General features: G+C 52.8%; 1 protein-coding gene across 2 annotated transcripts in view; it reads right to left on the reverse strand.

Moving 5' to 3' along the window:
- Positions 1-20,515, reverse strand: part of AGPAT4 (1-acylglycerol-3-phosphate O-acyltransferase 4) — a 125,370-nt gene that overhangs the window by 15,441 nt on the left and 89,414 nt on the right. For both annotated transcript variants that reach the window (XM_029944308.1, XM_029944307.1), the window contains exon 3: positions 13,364-13,533. In XM_029944308.1, the coding sequence (XP_029800168.1) occupies positions 13,364-13,533 (170 nt within the window). The remainder of the gene's footprint in view (positions 1-13,363; positions 13,534-20,515) is intronic.

Genomic DNA, 20,515 nt, shown 5'->3' on the forward strand with positions numbered 1-20,515 from the left:
CAGCACGGAGAGCAGGCGGCCCCTGGCACTGGCCCAGCGTGGAAAACGGCCTGAGCACGGGTTATCTGGAGGCCACGTCCGTGCTAACTCTGCGGGATGGGGGTGCGCAGGCATCCGGGCACCATCTGGAACAGTGAGGGACACCGAAGGGTCATCAGTGCTCAGGCCATTTTCCAAGCTGGTGACGCAGTTGTCACACCCAACTCTTCCCATCTGCCTCACTCAGTCCTCAGCCAAACTTGCCTCTGCAGGCAGGGCAGACGTTACATTCCTTTCACAGACTAGGAAATGGGGCCTGGAGGGTTCTCTGGGTTGTGGGGCTGCAAAGTGGGGGAACCTGGAGTGGAGCTCAGTCCACCAGGTCATGTTAGGGGGTGCCCACCCATCCCCTCGCTGGCTCATTGCTAAGGCTGGCAGCGGGGTTGGGACGTCCGCCCGAAGCTGCCCGAGGCTGGCTCAAGACGCGAGGGCTTGGCCCGCCAGCTGGCTGGCTCCTGGGGCCACTCGGCGCGGGCCCCTAACCAGCTATGCCAGTCTACACGGCCTGTGCTGGCCTGGGGGAGACCAGGGGCTGAGGGGGAGACACAAAAACTGCCTTACATCTAATGGGTTGGGTTCTATATTTTTCACCCTTAATTTTGGAATTGGCCAAGATCCTCTTTGAGATAGCGGTCATTGATGAATGGTCCAGGGGACCGAGGCAGTGATCTGGACAGTCAGCCTTAGCTGTGCTCTTGGTGACAACTGTCTAGTTATGCCCTGAGCCTACGCGACATGTCAGGTCTCCACCAACTGGGCAGCTGCAGCTCAGTGAAGAGCAATACGCCCCCGGCCTGCTGTGTGGACTGCAGAGAAGCAGAAACAGCCACTTGCTCCCTGATCTTAAAACACAACAAACATCTTGCCCAACAGTGGGGTGACAAAGCACAGACCCCTTCCAGGTTCAGTGTCTCCGTGTTTTGATGGATTTTGTTTTTGTTATTCTCACAAACCCAACATGCAAGTTATTGTGAAGAGAACCAAGCCATAAGATCTGGGGCCTTTCCCCCGAGGGCCTCAGAGGCCAGTCCTGCCGGGTCAGAGAACTCGCCGTACCCAGGCATGGGCTGTGCACTTACATAAATCCTATTCGATTTGAAATCAAAAGAAATACCTCCATTTTATAGATAATCAAACTGAGGCGCAGAGATTTTAAGTAGCTTGCCCAGAACCACACAGCTAATTGCTAGGGAAGCTTGGACTTTAGGCCGGGTTGTCAGTCGAAGGCAAAGTTCACAATAAATGCTAATGTACATCGAGGCCCTGGGCCAGACCCTGAGGGCCACCTACCCAGCAGCCATTGTCCCCTCTTCTCTCATTTACATTCTCCATTCTGCTCCAAAGGCAACACGCTCAGGCGCTGGGGGTGACCATGAGTGATGTCAGCCCAGCTTGGTGTCCCCCTGGACCCCTTAGCTTAGTGTGGGCCTCCAACCCAGTTCTGGTAAGGTGACGCCGTCATGGTGCACATGTCCTGGGGCTTCTGGGAAACTTTTGCTCCATGACAAAAAGAGAGATGGCCAGGAGGTCCGGCCGTTTTTCTGCTGTGAACATGGCTGCCGAGTGTGTCACAGCCTTGACCATCCTGCTGTGGTCCTGAGACAACAGTCCAGGAATGCTGAGGCCGTCGGGGCCGCTGAGCCAACCCACGAGGCGTCTGGCCCCAGCCCTGATGCAGCAGAGCGTCTTCATGGCCAAGGCCCTGGATCAGGGTTCCGGTCTGCTCCAGCTGACGAGGGCCTGTGACAGCATCCATCACATGACTGGCGAGGATCTGTCTTACGGTCAGCTTTTTTCTTTTCAACATGGGTTTACTTTAAATCCTAAAAGCGTAAACTAATTATCCTGACGTGTGTTCTCTAGCGCTGCGACGGAGAAGGAAGTGACCGTCACCCAGAACACAAAAGCAGACCGCCTTGGGGATCACCACTCTGCCCACAAGAGCCATTTAACAACCACCAGGTCTGTCCACTGCCAGCTTTGAGGTCGTGAGAGGCCCTTCCTCCCCTCCCCCAGCCTCCCCCTGTTGGCCGGGATGCTCTCACGCTCTCCGTTACCTCCCTACGCACAGCCTGTGAAATGGAAACAAGACAGGAAATCCTCCCCGTTGGACTACGCTTACCTTCTCGGTAGGTTAGGACGATTTACAAAAATTACATATTCCTGAACTCACTTGAAAACTGCTTTGTCGACATGAAGGGATTCTAAATGATGATCTGTTCTATGGCCAAGAAGGGGGTCATATCCTCTAAAGGAGGCGCCAAGGCGCTCGGAAGGTGAGTGGCCCATGCGGTCGACCACCAGCTGCCTGGTGGGGAAAGGACTCGCAGGGGTATTTCCCTGACTGGTTCTATCCCTCAGCGGCTGGCCTTTGGTCACCTACTGCTAAAAGGAAATGAACTTGGACAGTGATGGAGGATCTATGTGCGGACCAAAGAGGTGGGCTCGAGAGTCGGCACGCGCGTCACTGTCCTGCTGTGTTGGAGCACCAGGCGCCATCCGCACGGCTCACACTAGAAGAGCTCAGGGGATTGCGGTATCTATGGCAGACTGTATATACGGTGCATAGCATGACGCTACAGAGCAGAGACTGTAACCGTGGGCCAAAGCAGCACCGCCACCTGCTTTTATAAATAAAGCTTTATTGGAACACAACCACTCTCTTTGGGGTACACATTGCTATGGCTTCCTTCCTGCTGCCGCAGCTGAGCTGAATAGTTGGAGACAATATGGTCCATAAAGCCTAAAACATCCTCTATCCCTCCAGTTCCAAAGTTTGTCAACCTTTGATTTAGAGCCACTAAAACTTGTTTTCTACAAATATTTAAGCTGGGGAAATGCTTATTACACAATACTAAATTTTTTTTTAATTTATTTTTGAGAGACAGAGACAGTGCGAGCAGGGGAGGGTCAGAGAGAGAGGGAGACACAGAATCTGAAGCAGCTCCAGGCTCTGAGCTAGCTGTCAGGACAGAACCCGACGCAGGGCTCGAACCCACGAACCGTGAGATCATGACCTGAGCTGAAGCTGGATGCTTAACCGGCTGAGTCATCCAGGCGCCCCTAGAATACTAAATTTTTAAAAGGTCTGAAATGAAAGCTGAGTCTATAGTCTGATTATGACTCCATGAAAAAAGTAAAACAGAAAAAAAATAACAGTAGCTATAGCTGGGTGGTCAAATCAGAAGTGACTTTTTCTTTATGAAGAGAAAGAGAAAGAGAGAGTGGGGGAGAGGCAGAGAGAGAGGGATACAGAGAATCCCAAGCAGACTCTGAGTTGTCAGTGCAGAGCCCAACATGGGGCTTGAACTCATGGACTGTGAGATCATGACCTGAGCTGAACCCAGAGTCGGATGCTTAACCAACTGAGCCACCCAGTTGCCCTGATTTTTTAATTTTCTTTTCCTGTATTTGATCAACAAAATGTTTTGCAGTGTTAATAACAATGCCCTTTTTCAGAAGTCGTTGACCTCAGCACATTTCAACATAAATGCGACTAGATCAAGTCAGCCTATTTGGTGATGATGATCAAAAGGAACAGAGGAGATATTTCTGTTTTTATGTGGAATTAATACATCTTTCACCCTTAAAGTTCTGGAAGTTACCATTAGGCCTAGGCCTTGGTGCTATGTTTACTTGATATAAGAACTGTTTAAAATATTAAGGTTAGAGCTTTTGCCTCTCAAATCAAAGCAACATTACTTGACTTCCTTTCCTTGGCAAGAATAACAGGATTTGGAAAGCTCTGACATCAGTCCTGGCTTTGAGCAGGCTGTACCATGGTCCAGCCGTGTGACCTTGGTCCAGACACTTAACCTTCCCAAGCCCCAGTTTTCCCGGCTGTCTTATGAGGAAAGTCATACCTACCTCAAAGTGCTGCCGTAAAGATTTAAGACCATATGGAAACATACCCAAAAGTGCCAAGTTGAGAACCTGACCACGGGCGTTCGATAACATATAACCGTGATTATCACCACAGAGTGAGCGCAGGGGCTAAACATCCCTTCCGATTCCCCCCGTTTCCGACGCCCTGCTCGACGCACAGTAGTCACGAAAGGCCGCAGTTACCACAGAGCTCCGTGAGGGGCAGCGGGCAGAGAGATTTACACGACTTCCTCATTTCGGATCAAGAGACTAGAAACTTTCTACTCCGTGTGCTTATGGGCCTCCTGGAAACTCACCGTGCCATCCCTACCATGACTCTCCCAGGCCACGCAATGTTCAGAGGAATGTTCAGAGGAAGCACGACCTCCCATGAGGAATCCACAACGGCAGGGACGGGGCCGTTTCTAGTAGCTGTAGGGAGTGGCTGACGTGATGTCACATTCTGCCGCTGATGAGACTTTTGAGTGTGTGTGTGTGTGACAGAGAGAGAGAGAGAGAGAGAGAGAGATGGTATGTGTAGAGAAACAGTGTGTGTGTGTGACCGTATGTGTCTATGTGTGTGTGTGGGGGGGGGGGTGTGTGTAAGAATGTGTGTATATATTTGTGTGTGTGAGCGATGGTGTGTGTATGAGAGTGATTGTGTGTGTGTGTGTCTCTGTGAGAGAGAGAAAGAGAGAACCATCTCACTGCAGCTGCCCAGTCGATCTAATCAAGCAGCCCATGACCCCGCTGGGAACACCCAACGGCTCAGGGAAACAGCCAACCCCATGAGCCTTCAGTACCTCCAGCCAACTGGTCAACCCCTGTGCAGCCACCATGTGGTGCCAGAAAGAACTGCTTTGAAATGCACTGAGATCCAGTACATTCCATCCCTGAGACTGTGTGGCTCTTGCCACACTTTCCTCAGCTCCCCAGCCTCTGTGACAAAAATGGAGCAGAATCAGGACCCTCTAGTTAAGGGTTTCCTCCAACATGGCTACCTGCCAACTAGAAGCTATGAAGTGCTGAAGCCAGGTTTGCAGGATGGTTGGACCGGGCAGGGCATCTTTTCCATGCAGCCCCGCCTCCTTCGACCACTCCGAAAACACGGTTAGGGACTAACACTAGTCAGTAGGATGGTCCCTTGTCAACGAGTCGTTTGTATAAACGTCTCTTCCTGGCTTCCAAACACATGGCATTACTGAGAGTTTACCAGTACGGTCACCAGGTAGTCATCTGGATTTGCCGAAGGTCATGTATTTCTATTAAATATATGAAATACCTGAGTGGGGTATCTTAAGTGGAGCTCTGAAAGCAGGAGAAAACATCTACACTTCAACCCACTGAACGTTTTCTTGCCTCTGAGCGAGTCCCCGTCACTGAACAGGGCTAGTGAGTCGGCCAACAGCGCGGCCTCCACTGCAGTGTGCGGACTTTAACATCAGAACTGTTCTGTCCACGCAGCAAGTGTCTGTTAAGTACCTTCCTTGTGCCAGGCACTGTGACCGGTGATGGGGACGCAGAGATGAATAAGATTACCCATGGCCTTGATGCTTAAATTCTAGTGGGAGGAGAGAAACAGAAAGCCTCCAAGTTCTGTGCCACCGACCTCTGTGAGCACTGTTGAGCAGACATGCTCTCTGGCAAAAGAGATGGGTGCCAAGAATGGAAAAGACAAGGCCGGAACGTGTCCCTGAAACCTAAGTCCCTGGCTATAAGAAAAGGCGAGAGATAAGACCGGAGCTGAAAATAATGAGCGGGGCATGTGCAGTCCCGTGCATGTGCACACGTGTGCACGTCAAAAGGTGAGACTCCATTTGTGCCAACTGGAGTAACATCCATGTGGCCTCAATCCGCTTGCCCTCATTCCTTTCTCTTGCTGTCTCCCTTCTCTGACACTAAAAAAGAAAATGCTGGGGGCCTTACACTACCAGGAAAACCTCAAGAGAGTCTGAAAACAAAATGAACACTGTTCCACAACTAGTCACAGCCCCCGGAAATGCAGAAAACAAACACAAAACAAAAGCAGAGAATTCATCTCTCTTCGACCGAAATACACATCTCTCTTCGACCGGAAATACACGTGCACCGTTTATCCAGGTGTAGCACCATGCTCCGAGCTCTCCGGCTCTGGCTAGCATCTCCTGCCCTCCGCCCCCCCCCCTCCCCCTGAACTCTACATCCCTCCTCTTACCAAACCCAACTCGTCTTAGTTTGCCTGCTGTGCACATGCGCAGTGGGGAAGGAAAGGGCATTTGCGGACAAAGTAAACTCTTGGGCGTTGGGTATCTATCACACTTGACTCTGCTCCGCGGATCTGGGCTCCAGATAAAACAGATGAGAGGGGAGCCCTCCGCGCAAGGCCCTGCTCCCCTTTCCTGAGCACAGGTCCATGTGTCCCCTTCCCAGCCTCTTTCTGAATGGCCATCTGAGTCCTGCCTGGGGTGGCCCTGGGCCTGGCCAGATGGAAAGACAGATCAGAAGAAAACCCAGGGGCGGGGCTGGGGGGACCCCATTCTGCAAGGGCAGAAGGTAATAGGAGTTATATCGCCAGCCCCTTGTCAGCAGCAGGTGTTGGATAAGCCACTGAAGAGGCCCGGGGAAGACGGGCGCACGGAGGGCCCCGAGCACATTAAGACATGGGTGTGGCAAGAGGGAGCATTTCTGGGGCTCAGCACAGGGCTGGTTCCCTTCACCGGCTTCGAAGGGCTGCCGAGGGCTGTGTGAAGAGAGAGAGAAGGCCCGATGATAGGGCTGCTTAAAGCAAGTCTGGATTCCCAATCGGTTGGTATAATCCAACCCTGGCTTGTTAAAGACGTTACCAGAGGATCCTGTTTAATAAAAAAGACCTTGGTGTGTCTAACTCACCACTACGCTTTTAGAAACAAAGTGTACACTAACATTTCCAGGAATATACTCAGTTATGAACTCAAAGTGCATATCTGTCCTTCCACTGAGCTGCTGATTCTTTCCTTGGCCAGTGAGTCAAGCAGCCACCCAAGTGGTAGGGGGCCGCACCTCATCACGAGTCTCTCCATCTCCTTGTCTGTGTAGGGCCATATCCCCGCAGGCTTGGCTTGGTAAATACTTAGAGGCAAAAGGTGGCATCCCTGCTCACTTACGTATAGTGGGCGGGACCTGAGTGCAATATGGAGGGTGTTGATCAAGCCCTTGATGGGGGTAGGGGAGTGTGCTTCCCACACGCCCTGTGATACTGGCATTGAGGGAGGGGCAAACCCACCCTACGGGAGCTGGTAAACCATAGGTGCAGATGTATCTGATGGGAGAGAAAACAAATCGTTTCTCCACATCTAGAAACTTCTACTCTCTCTGTGGCCAAAAGAAACTTGACAAGCATGTATGAAGAAATCAAGAGATAATGAATGCCACTGCACTTTGCACTGCATAACAATGATGGGGGGGGCGGTCAGCTGCCTGGGGATCTAGTGCCAGCCAAATCCCACTTGGTAAAACATTTGTTCTCTCTTCTGTCTTCCATACCCTCCCGCCTTTTCATTACATGAAAACATTCAATGTAAGGAATGAAAGGAAACTAATTAGGGTCAAGGAAACTAGTAATTACTGCACACCCACTTTGTGCAAGGCACTTGAACTAACTATTTTACTTATACTCATTACTCTGAGTCATATAATCTTTAAGCCCTATATATTTACTATGCCCTCTCAGCACCATGAAATGGGAATTATTAACTGAGGTTCAGAAAAGTCAGATAACCTCCTCAAGGTCACACAACTGGTAAATGCAAGAGCCAAGGTTCAAGTCCAAATCTGTGGGACTCTAAGACATTGGTTTTTTGTGTGTTTTGTTTTTGGAGATTTTGTTTGTTTTATTTTTTTTGCCTACACATCTATCTCTCTCCCTGCCACACTTAGGAGAGAGCTGTTCTGAAGTAGAGGGAAAAAGAAATAATTACTCTTGATATCTGAGCACAGAAAGCAAACATTCACCTCTCAGAGCGTCCACTTTCCTGCTAAGTTGTACACGTTCGAACACAAGACACGGGAAACCTACAATTTGAGGGAATGTTCTAATCGATGGAGGTTCATAGGAAGTAACAGTCGTGCAGGCTTTCTAAACAAATGTGTGTTGACATTTTTCCCGAAGGAAACTTTATCGAGAAAAGTGATCCGTTTCATAATCAAGCTTAGAGAAATGCTGGTACATGTCAACCTTTCACAGAGAGAACAGAACCACAGTCAATGTTGCGGACCACACGCATTTTGGCAAAATTAAATCGGGACACCCAGGGTTTGGGTTTCCTTCTTATTTCAGCTTCTGAGTGATCTAGGGTTTTATGACATCTGCTGGCCACGTGACCCAGAGCCGTGTGGGTCACCACCACTGCCCACGAGGGTCTGCCAAAATGGCAGCAGCCCACACCCTGCTTTCTGACTTGCTTCGGTAAGTCTGAAATCAGCCCACAGTGACCTTGAGCTGGTGAAATGAGTGGGAAGGCTAATATGCACGCGTGGCCAGGCCCAAACGGGGAAGAGGCACGTGGAGTCTGGCCACCTGCTCAGTTGGGGGCCTATCACTCAGGGTCTCCCTTTAGGCCCCTCCCCACCTTTAGGATCGTCCCTTCACCTAGATCTCCCATTGCTCCTAAAATCATGCCCTTGAAGCCTTGTTCCAATGCTATCACCTTCTGGAAGTCTCCTGTGTCCCTAGGGACCCACAGACCATGTGCTGGTAAGCACCAGAATGTTACGCCCATTATGAAAATATCGAAATTCCTCCCCACAGTTTGGTCAGCAGAGCTGCCCCAAATACCCAAATTCACCCCCCAATATCCCACCTTTACCGCAGTGAACCCAGCTCCTCCCCAGGCCCTCCAGGTCCTCGACGGCTAACAAAGGGTGACCTTTGGAATGACAGAGGCCCCAGGACAGGGCTGGCTGGGGTCTGTGGTTAAGTGCACTGAGTATCACCACTGCCCACCCACACCTTGCTGCCCCAAGGGAACGCGGTCAGGCCCATGTCCTGTGGCAAGTGTGTGAGTTCCTTCTTAACCTCTCTTGGTATGCTACTAAATCACTGAAGGCAAGGACTGCATTTTCTGATCCCCCTTTGTATCTCCGTAATGCCCGGCGGTATCTTCCCCCAAAAATACACACAGTCCTCTTGTGTTGAGAAAGTATTCTGAAGATGCCTCAGTGCCTACCATCGCCATGGTCAGAGCTTTGTGAGGGGCATTGCACCGCGCTCTGCAGAGGGTAATAACTCCACCACTCTCCTACTTCTGCCCAGATGAAGAAACGCAACAGAAATTCAGTCTGTTTTCAGGCTGAGTGCCCGTGTCCTGTTGTGGTGTGGGGGCTGGCTCCACGCTGGCCTCAGTGGTCCTTGCCTCCTGGTATCTGAGCCTTCCTGGAACCTACCCTACTTCCTGGGGGTGGGCTGGACTCATCTACTCACTGCGGACAGACAGAACGCGACCAAGTGATGATGCCACTTCAGAACTTTGGTCAAAAAAGGCCATGGCTGCTGCCCCAGGGGCTTCCTCCCCCGTTCTCTCCAGGACAGCCCACCCAGGAGTAAGCCGGTGGCCATGTCCAGGGGAAAGCCCAGAGGAGGGGTCAGGCCTGGTCACAATCACAGGGATGAGGATGGAGGCAGGTCACCCGCACGTGAGCCTGCTGATGAGACCGCCACTCCAGCTGCCAGCTTGACACAGCCTCCTGAGAGCCCCTTGCCGGCCCCCAGCTGAGCCGTGCCTGGACCCCAGACCACACGGACTGAGCCAATACGTGTTCGTTGTTTTAAGCTGCTGTGTGTGGTGGTCTCACAGCCACAGACAGAACAGATCTGGCCTCATTAACAATCTAGAGCAAAGTTCCAGTTGGCCTCCAGGTTAACCCATAGGCCCACCTACCCAGCAGGTAAATATTGACCTTAACCGCTAGTGTGTATGGAACGCTTACCAGGCGCTCGGTGCTGCTCGAAGACCCAACAAACACGACCTTGGGTGACCTGCCGGGGCCCCTGTGAAGTGACACGTATGTATTTTGCTGGGACAGAAAGAGAAGTCCACAGAACCGGGAGCATTGGAAGCCCACCCCCTCTGCATTGCATTTTTGTTGGACACGTTAGTGACTCACGCTCCTAACTGCCCACGGGCCGTGCCCATCCCCAGGCAGGAAGGAGTCCGCATATTCCTCAGAGTCCTAGTCAGAATGTTTGCCAGAACCCTGGCCTGTGCCATGAAATGCCAGCTGTGAGGGGAGCCAGGGCCCCTGGAACGACTGTGTGGGGCCTCAGACGCTTGTAAAAGGTGAAAGATCCTTTTCCTTTTTAAGAAAATCCCACCACTTTCCTCCCAAAACTAACTTCATATTTAGTGACCCCATTCTCAAGAATTTTGGCAAATTTCAGGGCTTCACTTTAAACTCACACCCTCTTGGGCAGTTACGCGTGCAGGGAAAACTGCCCCTGGGGAACCTTCCTCCTGTCCCTTCTTCTCTAAGGAGCAAACTCCTTAGACTCCGGAAGGATCTCAATCAACGTCATGTGGTATTTTGAGAAAGAGATCGATCAATCGGGGGTTTTGTGTTTTTTTTTGGTAGGCGATTTAAGACCAAAGGCCCTGCTGAACCAGGACTAACAAGATGCTGCTTTGTAGCCACCTAAGGGCGGCGGAGTAACGCACCACTTCGGAAGGAGGCCACGCAGCTCGTCCGGCATCACGGCCTCTACCCGGACCTCGGCTGCTGGAGCAGCACGCGCGGGTGTGAACTGTCCCCAGCTGCGGAGACAGGGCAGTCCCCCGGGAGAAGGGTCCTGCAGCTTCCGCCGCACCTGGCCCAGCCCCCGACCCCAACAAGGGTCGCCGACACCTCCGTCACCCTCTCCTGGCACCGACTACCTGGTGGGCGCGAGGCGTCCATAGAATGGGCGGCCACGTCCTGGGCTGGTGCTCAGGGCTTGGAGGAAAGGGGAAGGTGGCCACCTCCTGGCCCTGTCTGCACCCTCCCTCCAATCCTGGCGAGGACTCTGGGGCTCCCAGAAGCTGAGGGCCTACTGAGTAGGGCCCCCCAATCCCTGGGAGAGCGGGGCATGCTTCAGCGCAGCGGGAGGCTTCATCCCGCAGCCTCCGAGACCCGTCAACCCCTGGAACAGTCTCGGATGGCGGTGCTCACCCCCCTCACAGGCTCCCCTGGCTGCTCGGGTTTCAACAGTAAGAAAGGAGACCCGACAAACACGGTATCTATTTACGGAATCACAGCTGGAGGTGAAAAGTCCGTGTGCTGTTGGCCAGACGAGGGTGTCCTGTTAATAACCTTCTGCCATCAGCACTCTTACCACGGTGCTCAAGCCTGGTCCCTGTCCCCGGGGCCCCTACGTCTCTTCCTCCCAGCATCTTCCAGGGGAGATGAGCAGGGCGCTGAAGTCAGATGTACAGGTTACTCTCCTGGAACAAAGGATTTAGCCAAACGCAGCTTTGGGGTATTTGTCTAAATAATAACAATGTCATAAGATTTGGAAACAGCACAAATACAGTGAATAGTACCCAGAAAGAGCTGATGGCCATCAGGCTACAAGGGTACAGCGTGCCTGGACGGTGCCTCTTGACCCACAGCACATGCGTGTTCACATCCTGAGCATGAATACCCCCAGAGCCTCAGGAAGCCTGGAGAACACCGACTGCCCCTCATCCACACCGGGCTGGGGGGCACTGGCACGCCAGGAAGTCTAGGTCAGAGGCAGAAGAACGATTGTTCTAGCAGTTAGGACGTGGAGACACGAGGCACCCTTTCTCCCAAAGCAGAAGAAAGACACTGTCACAATCATTCACGTCCACAGTGAGGTTCGGATTGTGAGATGTTAGGAGGTGGTCTCCTCTCTCAAAGAGGTGAGATCTCTACCCAGGAGCTTGAGATGGAGAAAGGCTGATGCTAGAATGTTTGGTTTTGTTCCTGAAAATATATTCAACACCGATGTGCACATAGAAACCAAGTCAGAACTGGAAGAATAAATAGGAAAACAAAGGAGGAAACCGCCGCCAGGAAGGCCTCCCTCCGAGAAAGGCAGTCCGCTTTCTAGAAGTGATGCAACACACCATTTCTATCTCTTGAAAAACTGCCAAAGACCTCGCCTGCCTTTTGATAGTTGAAGAGCCTAAAGACCGGTCTTATTTGTCTCGAAGGCATGAATGGGACTGGATTCCAAGCACATTTCCTTCTCTCTCCTTTTGTCCTCAACTTAAAAGTGCATCAACGGTTAAAAGCAGATACGAAATGTGTCCCATGCAGTGTAATCCCCCTTCACCAAGGCTCTTCCCAAACAGGCAGAGCCAGAGGGGCCCCCCACGCACTGCTGGCGTCTCAGACTCCACAGGCACATCAGGGACGAGACCCACGTGGCCTCCCTGCCGAGTCAGATGCGTGAACCCCATCAGCCCCGCTCCCCTCTCAGGCTTCAGTCACCTCTACTCTGAACACTCTGATTTTGTCTCCCTGGTCCACCAAAAACAGCGTGAGCGGACACCTTATCCATCTGTAGGCATTGTTCCCGGGTGCAAGACAGGATCCCCAAGATCTTGCTCAAACTGCCCCGGCCCTTCCCCTGCACACGTCATCCCTGTCGGGATAGCTCGGCACCTTGATGTCTTCAGCTCACTTATCAGATCTGGGTGTGACCAATACACACCTCGATGTTTTCAAGATGACAAAAGTCAACCAGGAAAGCCCAGTCCCAAAGGCGTGCAAGAAGTCAAACTGCTTGGGCGGGAGGGGTAGGGGGAGAATCGAAGTTCATGTTTATTCTGAATTCTGCCATTGAAACTCTCTGGCTTGGGGATTCAACCTTGTAAGCTCACAAAGATGAAAATGCAGAGCTGAGCCCTGGGGATCAGCAAAGCATGGAGAGGAAGGGTACGACGCAGCCACAAAGCAGAGGAGTCCAAATCCAAATCCACATAGTAGCTCTGTGACCTTGAGCAGATCATTTAAACCCCCAATAACTTAGGTTTTTTAAAAAGGGAGGGTATATATCATCTATTCATAAATGTTTCTAAAAGGAGTAAATAAACTCACTGTATCTAAAATGTAAAGCACATAGTCATCGCTGGACAAATACCATTATCGGTCATTAGAAGATGTGCATCTTGGAGCGCCCGGGTGGCTCAGTCCGTTAAGCATCTGACTCTTGGTTTCCGCTCAGGTCATGATCTCACGGTTTGTGGGTTCAAGTCCTGTGCTGACAGTGGGGAGTCTGCTTGGGAGTCTCTCTCTCTTTCTCTCTCTCAAAATAGGAAAATAAACTTAAAAAAATAAAAAAAGAAGAATTTCATCTAGACTCCAAGCAGGAATGCAAAGCAATTGATTAAGAACACGTCCTCAGACAGAAACTTCTGCAATTCCGAATGATTGAGAGAAAAGGGCGAGTCGTCGTGTTGAACAAGGGAAATGTGTGAAGCGGAAAAACGTGAATCCAACTTACCCCTAACACCCCAAAGCGTTCGGCCAGGCTCCAACCACAGAGAAAGTCAATCTCAAACTTGTGGTTCAGAACCACGATGGCATTTTCCTTTCCGTACTTGGGGTAGGCCTGGGGGTCCGTGTGGATGACGCACTCCGTGCCCGACCACCACTCCAGCAGCATCACCAGCTCTGGAACAAACCACAACAACAGACAGACGTTTATTTCACGCATCCCAGGTGCCCAAGGCTGGGTTCTGCTGGGCAGGGCAGGAGCCTGGGTCTCCCCTCCTGGCTGGGGTGAAAAGCGACTTCGGAGGTCATGTTCTAGATCATTTCAGCCCAGACCCCCCGTCCTTGAAGTGGTTTAGAAGCAGAAGAAAAACAAGGAAGACTTCACGACAGTGTCCAGGGAAGGAGAGGGAGCACCAAGGAGCCAAATGAGTTGATTGCGTTCCTTGATTAAGTACCTTGGGGAGAAGTAAATCAGAAAGCCCGAGTTCGTCCAGAGCACCTGCCCTGCTGTTTACAGCGCTCAGAAAGCCGGCGTGAGATGAGGCACAGAATTCTTAAGTTCCTGGGAAATGACTAATTGGGATTCTTATAAACTCCATCAAAGAACACAAAATACCTAATTTTCTCTCTCCGATTCACCATGCTTGCATGCAGCCGACATAACGGAGACCCGCAGGGGGAGGCAGCCAGGACGCATTAGAGCCATTGCACTGCAGGCCTCAGAGAAGCTGTTCAAATCCTCTTTACAGCAGCTTGTGAAAATATAAGTTGTTTTTTTTTCCAGGCAATAATGACCAATTTGGCTTCATTCTTCAGTGATAGCTTTATTCCTGGTGACCAGTTTCCAACCTGGCTGCCTCAGGAAAGGCCTGCCTCGATGGTAGAAATGGCCCAGAAACCTAGTCACCCGCCGGGGACTAAGACTATCCCTACAAGGCAGCTTTGAAATGAATTTTGAAAGCTGAAGGTGGTCGGCAGGAGGATGGGTGGCGGGTGAGGCCCCTGCCCAAGGCCGTAGCCTGTTTATCACCAGTTAGTGGGGCGCGCACCGAGCAGAAGACTCACTCCTCACCCCTCCAGACACACACGCTCACACGCACATGTGCGCAGGTGCAGACTTGACTCCGGGCAAACCTCATGATGTAAGGGCCTCAGTGGCTGCCCTTGGAAACCTTTCTCCTTGAGGCTGGAGACTGATGCTTTCTCACTGGAGCCCTAGAACTCTCTAGAAGGCATTACAGGCTAGTTTCTAAGCAGTGAGCACTGTGGGACCCTGGACAAGTGAGCCTCCTGGTGCCTGAGTGTCCTAATCTTTAAAACGAGTTCCGCGAGGAGTAAAGTACCCAACGCACAGCGGACGATCCGTGCACAGGACTCGGGAAGTTCCCACAACCCACCACTTGGGGTCCAGCACTCTCGCGACAGACCGATGGGCTCCCCTTACTTGGCAATGAAAAGTGTCTGCCTAGTCCTCGGAGCTGAGAAAACGCCAAGTCCCTGGTCAGTTGTCCAACAGGCAGTGACATCAGCGGGACCTAACATGGCAGGTCGGGAACAAAGGTAAGTGCTTAGGGAGGGCTGGAGGAGCAGGGGGCACCGCTGGCCAGGACAAAGGACGTTTTGTCACCACTGGGCAGGAGGAGGCGTATATTGCTGCGCTGATTTCTTCTAAGGAGTCGGTGGGCGGGACCGACCTGCCCCGTTACCGGCCACAGAGCATAGATAAGCCCCCAAAGAGCAGAACTACAGAGGCGCCCGCGAGATAAGACAGATAAGACGGACCAGTTCCCACAACTTGCTTCCCACTGTCCTTCTGCAAATACCCCGATTGCCTCTCTGGGCTCCACGCCGGCCCGCTGGAGGCCAGGCTGTGCTGGTTCACACTTCCACCCCTGCCCCCTCGCGGGACCTGGTGCAGCTTGTGACAGAGCGTGCGACCAGGTCCCCAAGCGGTGGGAGCAAGGACCGCACCGTTCGGGTCTTCTAACTCTAGCTGCGCTCCAGAACCCAGCACGGTGCCAGCACGCCCTCGACAAACACCAGTGACCTAACGTGTGCAAGTTCCGTGCGAGGAACTGGAGACAGAACTCAGGTGCCTACCCTCCTGGGGCCGCTCACAAGGCGGTGTGACAGGGAAGGAAAGACTTGTTCCCAGGATGGATGGGGGCTGAATATCATGCTCACGGGGGTGGGGGTCAGACACTCCGGGCTCCGATCCTGGGGGTGCCCCTCACTCCTCGCTCATTTCTCTATGTCCCTAAGTCTCAGTGTGCTTGTCTGTAACGTGGGCACAGGAAAAGCTTTTAGCCTTTGCCCCCGTGCTGTGGATTAAGTCAGATGACTACTCAAGGCACCTAGCATGCTGTGCGCACAGCAGGTGGTCAGCCAGTGGCCAGCCTTGTGCTACTACACTCTGCATGGTAATTTTATAGCACACGCAAGGCTCAGCAAGAACTAAAGGTGAGAGGGAAGAGGTTGGGGGAGAGGCAGAGAGAGACAGAGGGAGAGCCTTACAACGACTTCTGGACCAGAGTGGGGGGCTATGATTTATGGCTTCCTAATGAAAGCACCGAGAAACCACTGGAGCGTTCTTAAACAGGTGCACAGCAGCATGAGATCTGCATTTTGACAAGCTCGCTCTGGCTGATGGGGCCAGCCTGGAAGGGTCAGGGCAGAAGCAGTTAGAAAGTGAGGGCAGCCACCCAGGGAGGAGGTGACAGTGGCCGGGGCCAGGCGGGTAAGTGGAGACATAGATTCTCAGGACGCTGTGAGTGATACATCCACACACTAGATCTCACTGGGAAGAAGAATTTTCTTTCCTTGTCCTTTTTCCCCACCAAGGGCTTTGGATTTTTTTTTTCATAATATACACATTTATAGGGTCACACCGTAAAAGAAGCTAAAAATCCAGACGTACATAGAGGAACATGTGAGATTTCTCTCTTGATGGGCTTTGTGGAGTGTCCATTAGGCTGGGCTGGACTACATTTCCCAGACTCCCTTTTTTGGTTTGTTTCCAGTTGCTGGTGGGGGGGGGGGGCATAAACACTCTTGGGAGGTCTGGCAGGTGGAAGCTGCAGATTCACCTCCTTGGCATGAAGACTGCACCTCCCCCACACGCCCCCCTCCCCCAGCTGGTCTGAGTCCTGCGCCAGGTGTGTCCGTCTGCTCGCTGACGCAGGGCCCTCACGCCATCAACACCAGATGCAACAGTAAGTGGCATGGGATTCAGTCTGTCCTCATAAGGCTTCAGATCACGCTTGGGGGTTCCAACCTCCTGATCTCCCCATCTTAAGGCCATCACACCTTCCTGACTGTCTGCCCTGGGATTTCAGGCTCCAACATGAGCTGCAGAGTCGGCCACGCCCCCCCCCCCCCCCCCCCCCGCTGCCGCTGCAGAGACAGCCTGACCAGCCCCACAGCTGGGAGAACCAGTCCATGTACAGGTGGCTGCGCATCTCCCAGCGGCTCGCACTCCCTCCCCCCTTCTCCAGGGCTCACCGTTAGGAAGTCTGGAAGGAAGCCTTCTAGTCCTGGTCCTAGACATTTACTCAAAGATGCACACACTCACTCACGTGTTCCCACCCACAAATGGGGTCAGACTTCATCTGCCTTTGTAAAAATATCAGTACAGTGATTTTCTCTAAATGGTGCCTTTTGAATCCTTCCAGGTTGACATATCTACACAGTGATGTTAGTGTGCATTCGTGGGGCTCTGGCCACGTGCTGGGGACAGCCATGAAATCTTCACATGAATTCTATGAGAGTAGGCAGCACTGTTATTATCCCCATTTTGAAGATAAACACAGGCACAGGGATTTCTGTTCAATATATGAAGCTGCCATTTGTTTTAGGTCAAAAATCACCAGAATGACAATTTCCTAAAGGGCAACCCACCAGCCACGCTATTCATGCTGTGGCCGTACAGCGATTTATTAGCCATTCTGCCATGGATTTGCATTTTTACTGTTACAGATACCGCAGTAAACACCGTTGAAATGCATGTTTTAATAGAAAATATTTGTGAAAAGAACGCTCCTGCTCAGGTACACACAATAGTAGAATTACGGGTTGAAGAGTATGCATATTTCCAAATGTTATGGATATTCCCACAGTGCCTTCCCCAAAGCTCCTACAGGCCTATGCTTGAATCACCAGCGAGGGAGGTGGTCCGTTTCCCACCTTCCTGGACTAACAGTGATGCTCCTTGTAGGTTGGGACCCGTGTGACCTTCAACATGAATTCCCACGGAGGGTGGAGCAATCCCTGTCAATTACGTCTGGACCCCACGTCCCTCCCTTGTCCTGTCCCTGCCACCCTTGTCCCCATACCCAACCTGGTAGGTGCTCAAAAAGCTTTGGTCAAATGACTCAGCGGTGGGTGTTTCAGCGAGATGTCCCACGTAAACAACTACACACAACTTACAAAGACCCCCTGAGTGAGGTTTCATTTACCCCCCACCCCCAGTGGGGCTGCCCTCGGCGCTGCAGGTCAGGGCCTGGCTCTGTGGTTTCACACTCAACTTTCTCGCTGAAAAGCACCTGCCTGGTGGACTGCGCCCATGTGAGGGGACAGGACATCTGTCACCTGAGCTAGATGCACTACCCGCCACTCCGCCTTGAATGCCAGGGCTCCCAGTGGCCCAGGGCTCCCGGCACAGGATCCTGTGAGGTCTGCCAGTAGCTCCCTCCTGCCTTGCCGGCTTTCACCATCTGCCCAGGATGGCAGCCGATCCTGGCATGGCACTGACCCTCTCCCTCCAAGCAACCCTGACCAGAAACCATGGGCAGGTGAATGGCACCAAGGACGCCCATGAGAAAACAGGGGAGAAAAATCACTTGTCAACTGTTGGGATCACAGGCCCACCAGCCAGCATTACAATGCCAGGGGGCAACAACAAATACCACCAGGGCAATAGAGGAGACACAAAATCAGGGCTTTGTCCCCAAAGCTTTTACCTTTTTGTTTGTGTATCCAAACCAAGCCTCACTGAGCAACCAGAGGAGAAAAACAATGAAAGCTTTTGCCTAACAAGAACTGCAGCCAATAACTGAGTAGTTAATTGAAAAACAGTACAGCTAGGAATTAAAATGATGCATCATGTCGAAACTCAAGCAGAAGAAGGGGGGGGGGCGCTCTTTCCGCCAGTCCCAGACAGAGCCTGGAGGCTGCAGCCGCCTCCTGGGAGGGCTCTCTCGGCGAGAGGATGTGGAAGGAAAGAAACCGGGCCGGCAACCAGGGCCTCCCCAGGACCAGCTAGTCCGTGCCTCGGTGGTCGTACCTTGGCTACTGGGGTGAGCGAGTGCAGGGTCTCTCTGTGGACACGTCCCCACACCCCATGCGTCACCAACCATGGGCAGACTGTAGGAAGGCACAAGGAAACGGGACCGCTGGCGCACCTGCCCAGGAAAGTCACTGGGGAAAGTGGCTGGGATTTGACTCCTCCAAGGTCAAGGGCTGCAGGTAAAGAAAAACATCCAGATAGACCTCCTGCTGACCTCCGACCTTGGGGCTCTGGGTTCTCGGGCCTGCCCTAACTGTGTACCCTGAGTGTTCAGGGAGCCAAGGAGACAGCCACCCTGAGGCCACGTCATCCATGGGGGGAGGTGGGGCCTGGCGGTACCAATGGCCACGAAACAGAAACGGCAAAGAGCAGCAGGAACCAGAGCATTTGGACCACTCCTCCTCTTTCTCCTTGATCAGCCTGTACCTGCTCTCCGAAGACAGTGAGTGGCGAGGGCCCAATGTGACGCAAGACAGTGGCAGCGGCTCCTGCACGGAGCCCTCCCCGCCCAGCCCAGCATCCGCAGACCCCGGAGCCACCTCTCCCTGCCCTGAGGCCTACTCAGGCACATCTTGCTGTAGTTTAGAATAATCAGGCTTTATTGGTGGCATGAAAAACTTTGTCCCCTGATGTCAGAAGGGACCTGGGGGTGCATGGGGGGGTCCCTCCCTTTCTTTTGATGCCCTCCCCCCAACGAAGAGTCTTCTCCATTCTGTCCCTGAAATCCTCCTCTCTAGCGGCAGGGCCTCAGTCTGGGGACACTACGCATTTTTCTGTGGCCTCTGCAGTGGTCGAGATGCTGTGGTCACAGCAGGCCCTGCAGTGCTGGGACGTGGGTGGCCCTGCTGTGGCCCAGCCGGAAGCGTCCTCACCGCGCTGGCTGAAGTTAAGTGGGTGCAGAGACTTTGGGACTCACGTTCCATCTGGGTTCTGTCCTTAGTGCCTTCTCCAGTCTGTCTCGGTCCTCGCCAACATTCCCATGTTTCCACCGATGTGGGCGGTGCTGGGTGTCCCACCCCTTCTAGCCCCAATCCTCAGGCCGGTTTACTCCGACCTCAGAAAAAATCTAAATGGAAGAAGCAGATGATGGAGTAGATGCACGGGACACCCGAGAAAGGGAGGGTGAAAGCTGGTTTCAAATGGTAGATGGAGAAACGTGGGTTTCCCCTGGATCTGCAGGGCTCATCGCCTTAACACTAAAACTGGTTCCCTCCCGGCTCTGTCCCCTCCCACTCCTTCCCACCCCCTCCGCCCCTCTCCAGTCCTGCTCTTTTCCTCCCCCATTCCAGACCCCACCCACCCCCTGCCTCCAGCTCCAGTCCCCACCCAGCCCCTCCCTCCCCCAGTTCCAGACCCCACCCAGCCCCTCCCTCCCCCACTCCAGTCCCCACCCAGCCCCTCCCTCCCCCACTCCAGTCCCCACCCAGCCCCTCCCCCATTCCTGTCCCCCACCTGTCCCCTCCTCCCTCTCTTCCCCTAGGCCCTCATCACAAACCCGATACCTAATCTATCACATTCCCTTCTCCCCCCTCCACCCCCACAGCCCCTGCCAGCATGTTTATTCCTTGTGGGAGCCAAGAGACACCCAGGCCCGCCCTCCCCCCTCCCCCCTTCTCCTCAGAGGTGTGGCAGGGGTGGCAGGGCCTTCAGTAGCGTCAGAGCTCATGACACATAAGATTTGCGGCCAACTTTCCTGCAGTAATGATACAGCAGCTTGGAGATTTTTGTTCCATTAAAAATTTTCAGTTTGCCCGGGCGTCCGGTGGTGGCTCAGTTACATCTCCGACTCTTGGTTTGGACTCAGGACGTGATCTCATGGTTCCGTTCTGTTGGGGAGATTAAGGCCCCATGCCAGGCTCTGCACTGACAGCAAGG

Source organism: Suricata suricatta, chromosome 7 (genome assembly GCF_006229205.1).
Source record: "Suricata suricatta isolate VVHF042 chromosome 7, meerkat_22Aug2017_6uvM2_HiC, whole genome shotgun sequence".
In the NCBI taxonomy this organism is placed as follows: Eukaryota; Metazoa; Chordata; class Mammalia; order Carnivora; family Herpestidae; genus Suricata; species Suricata suricatta.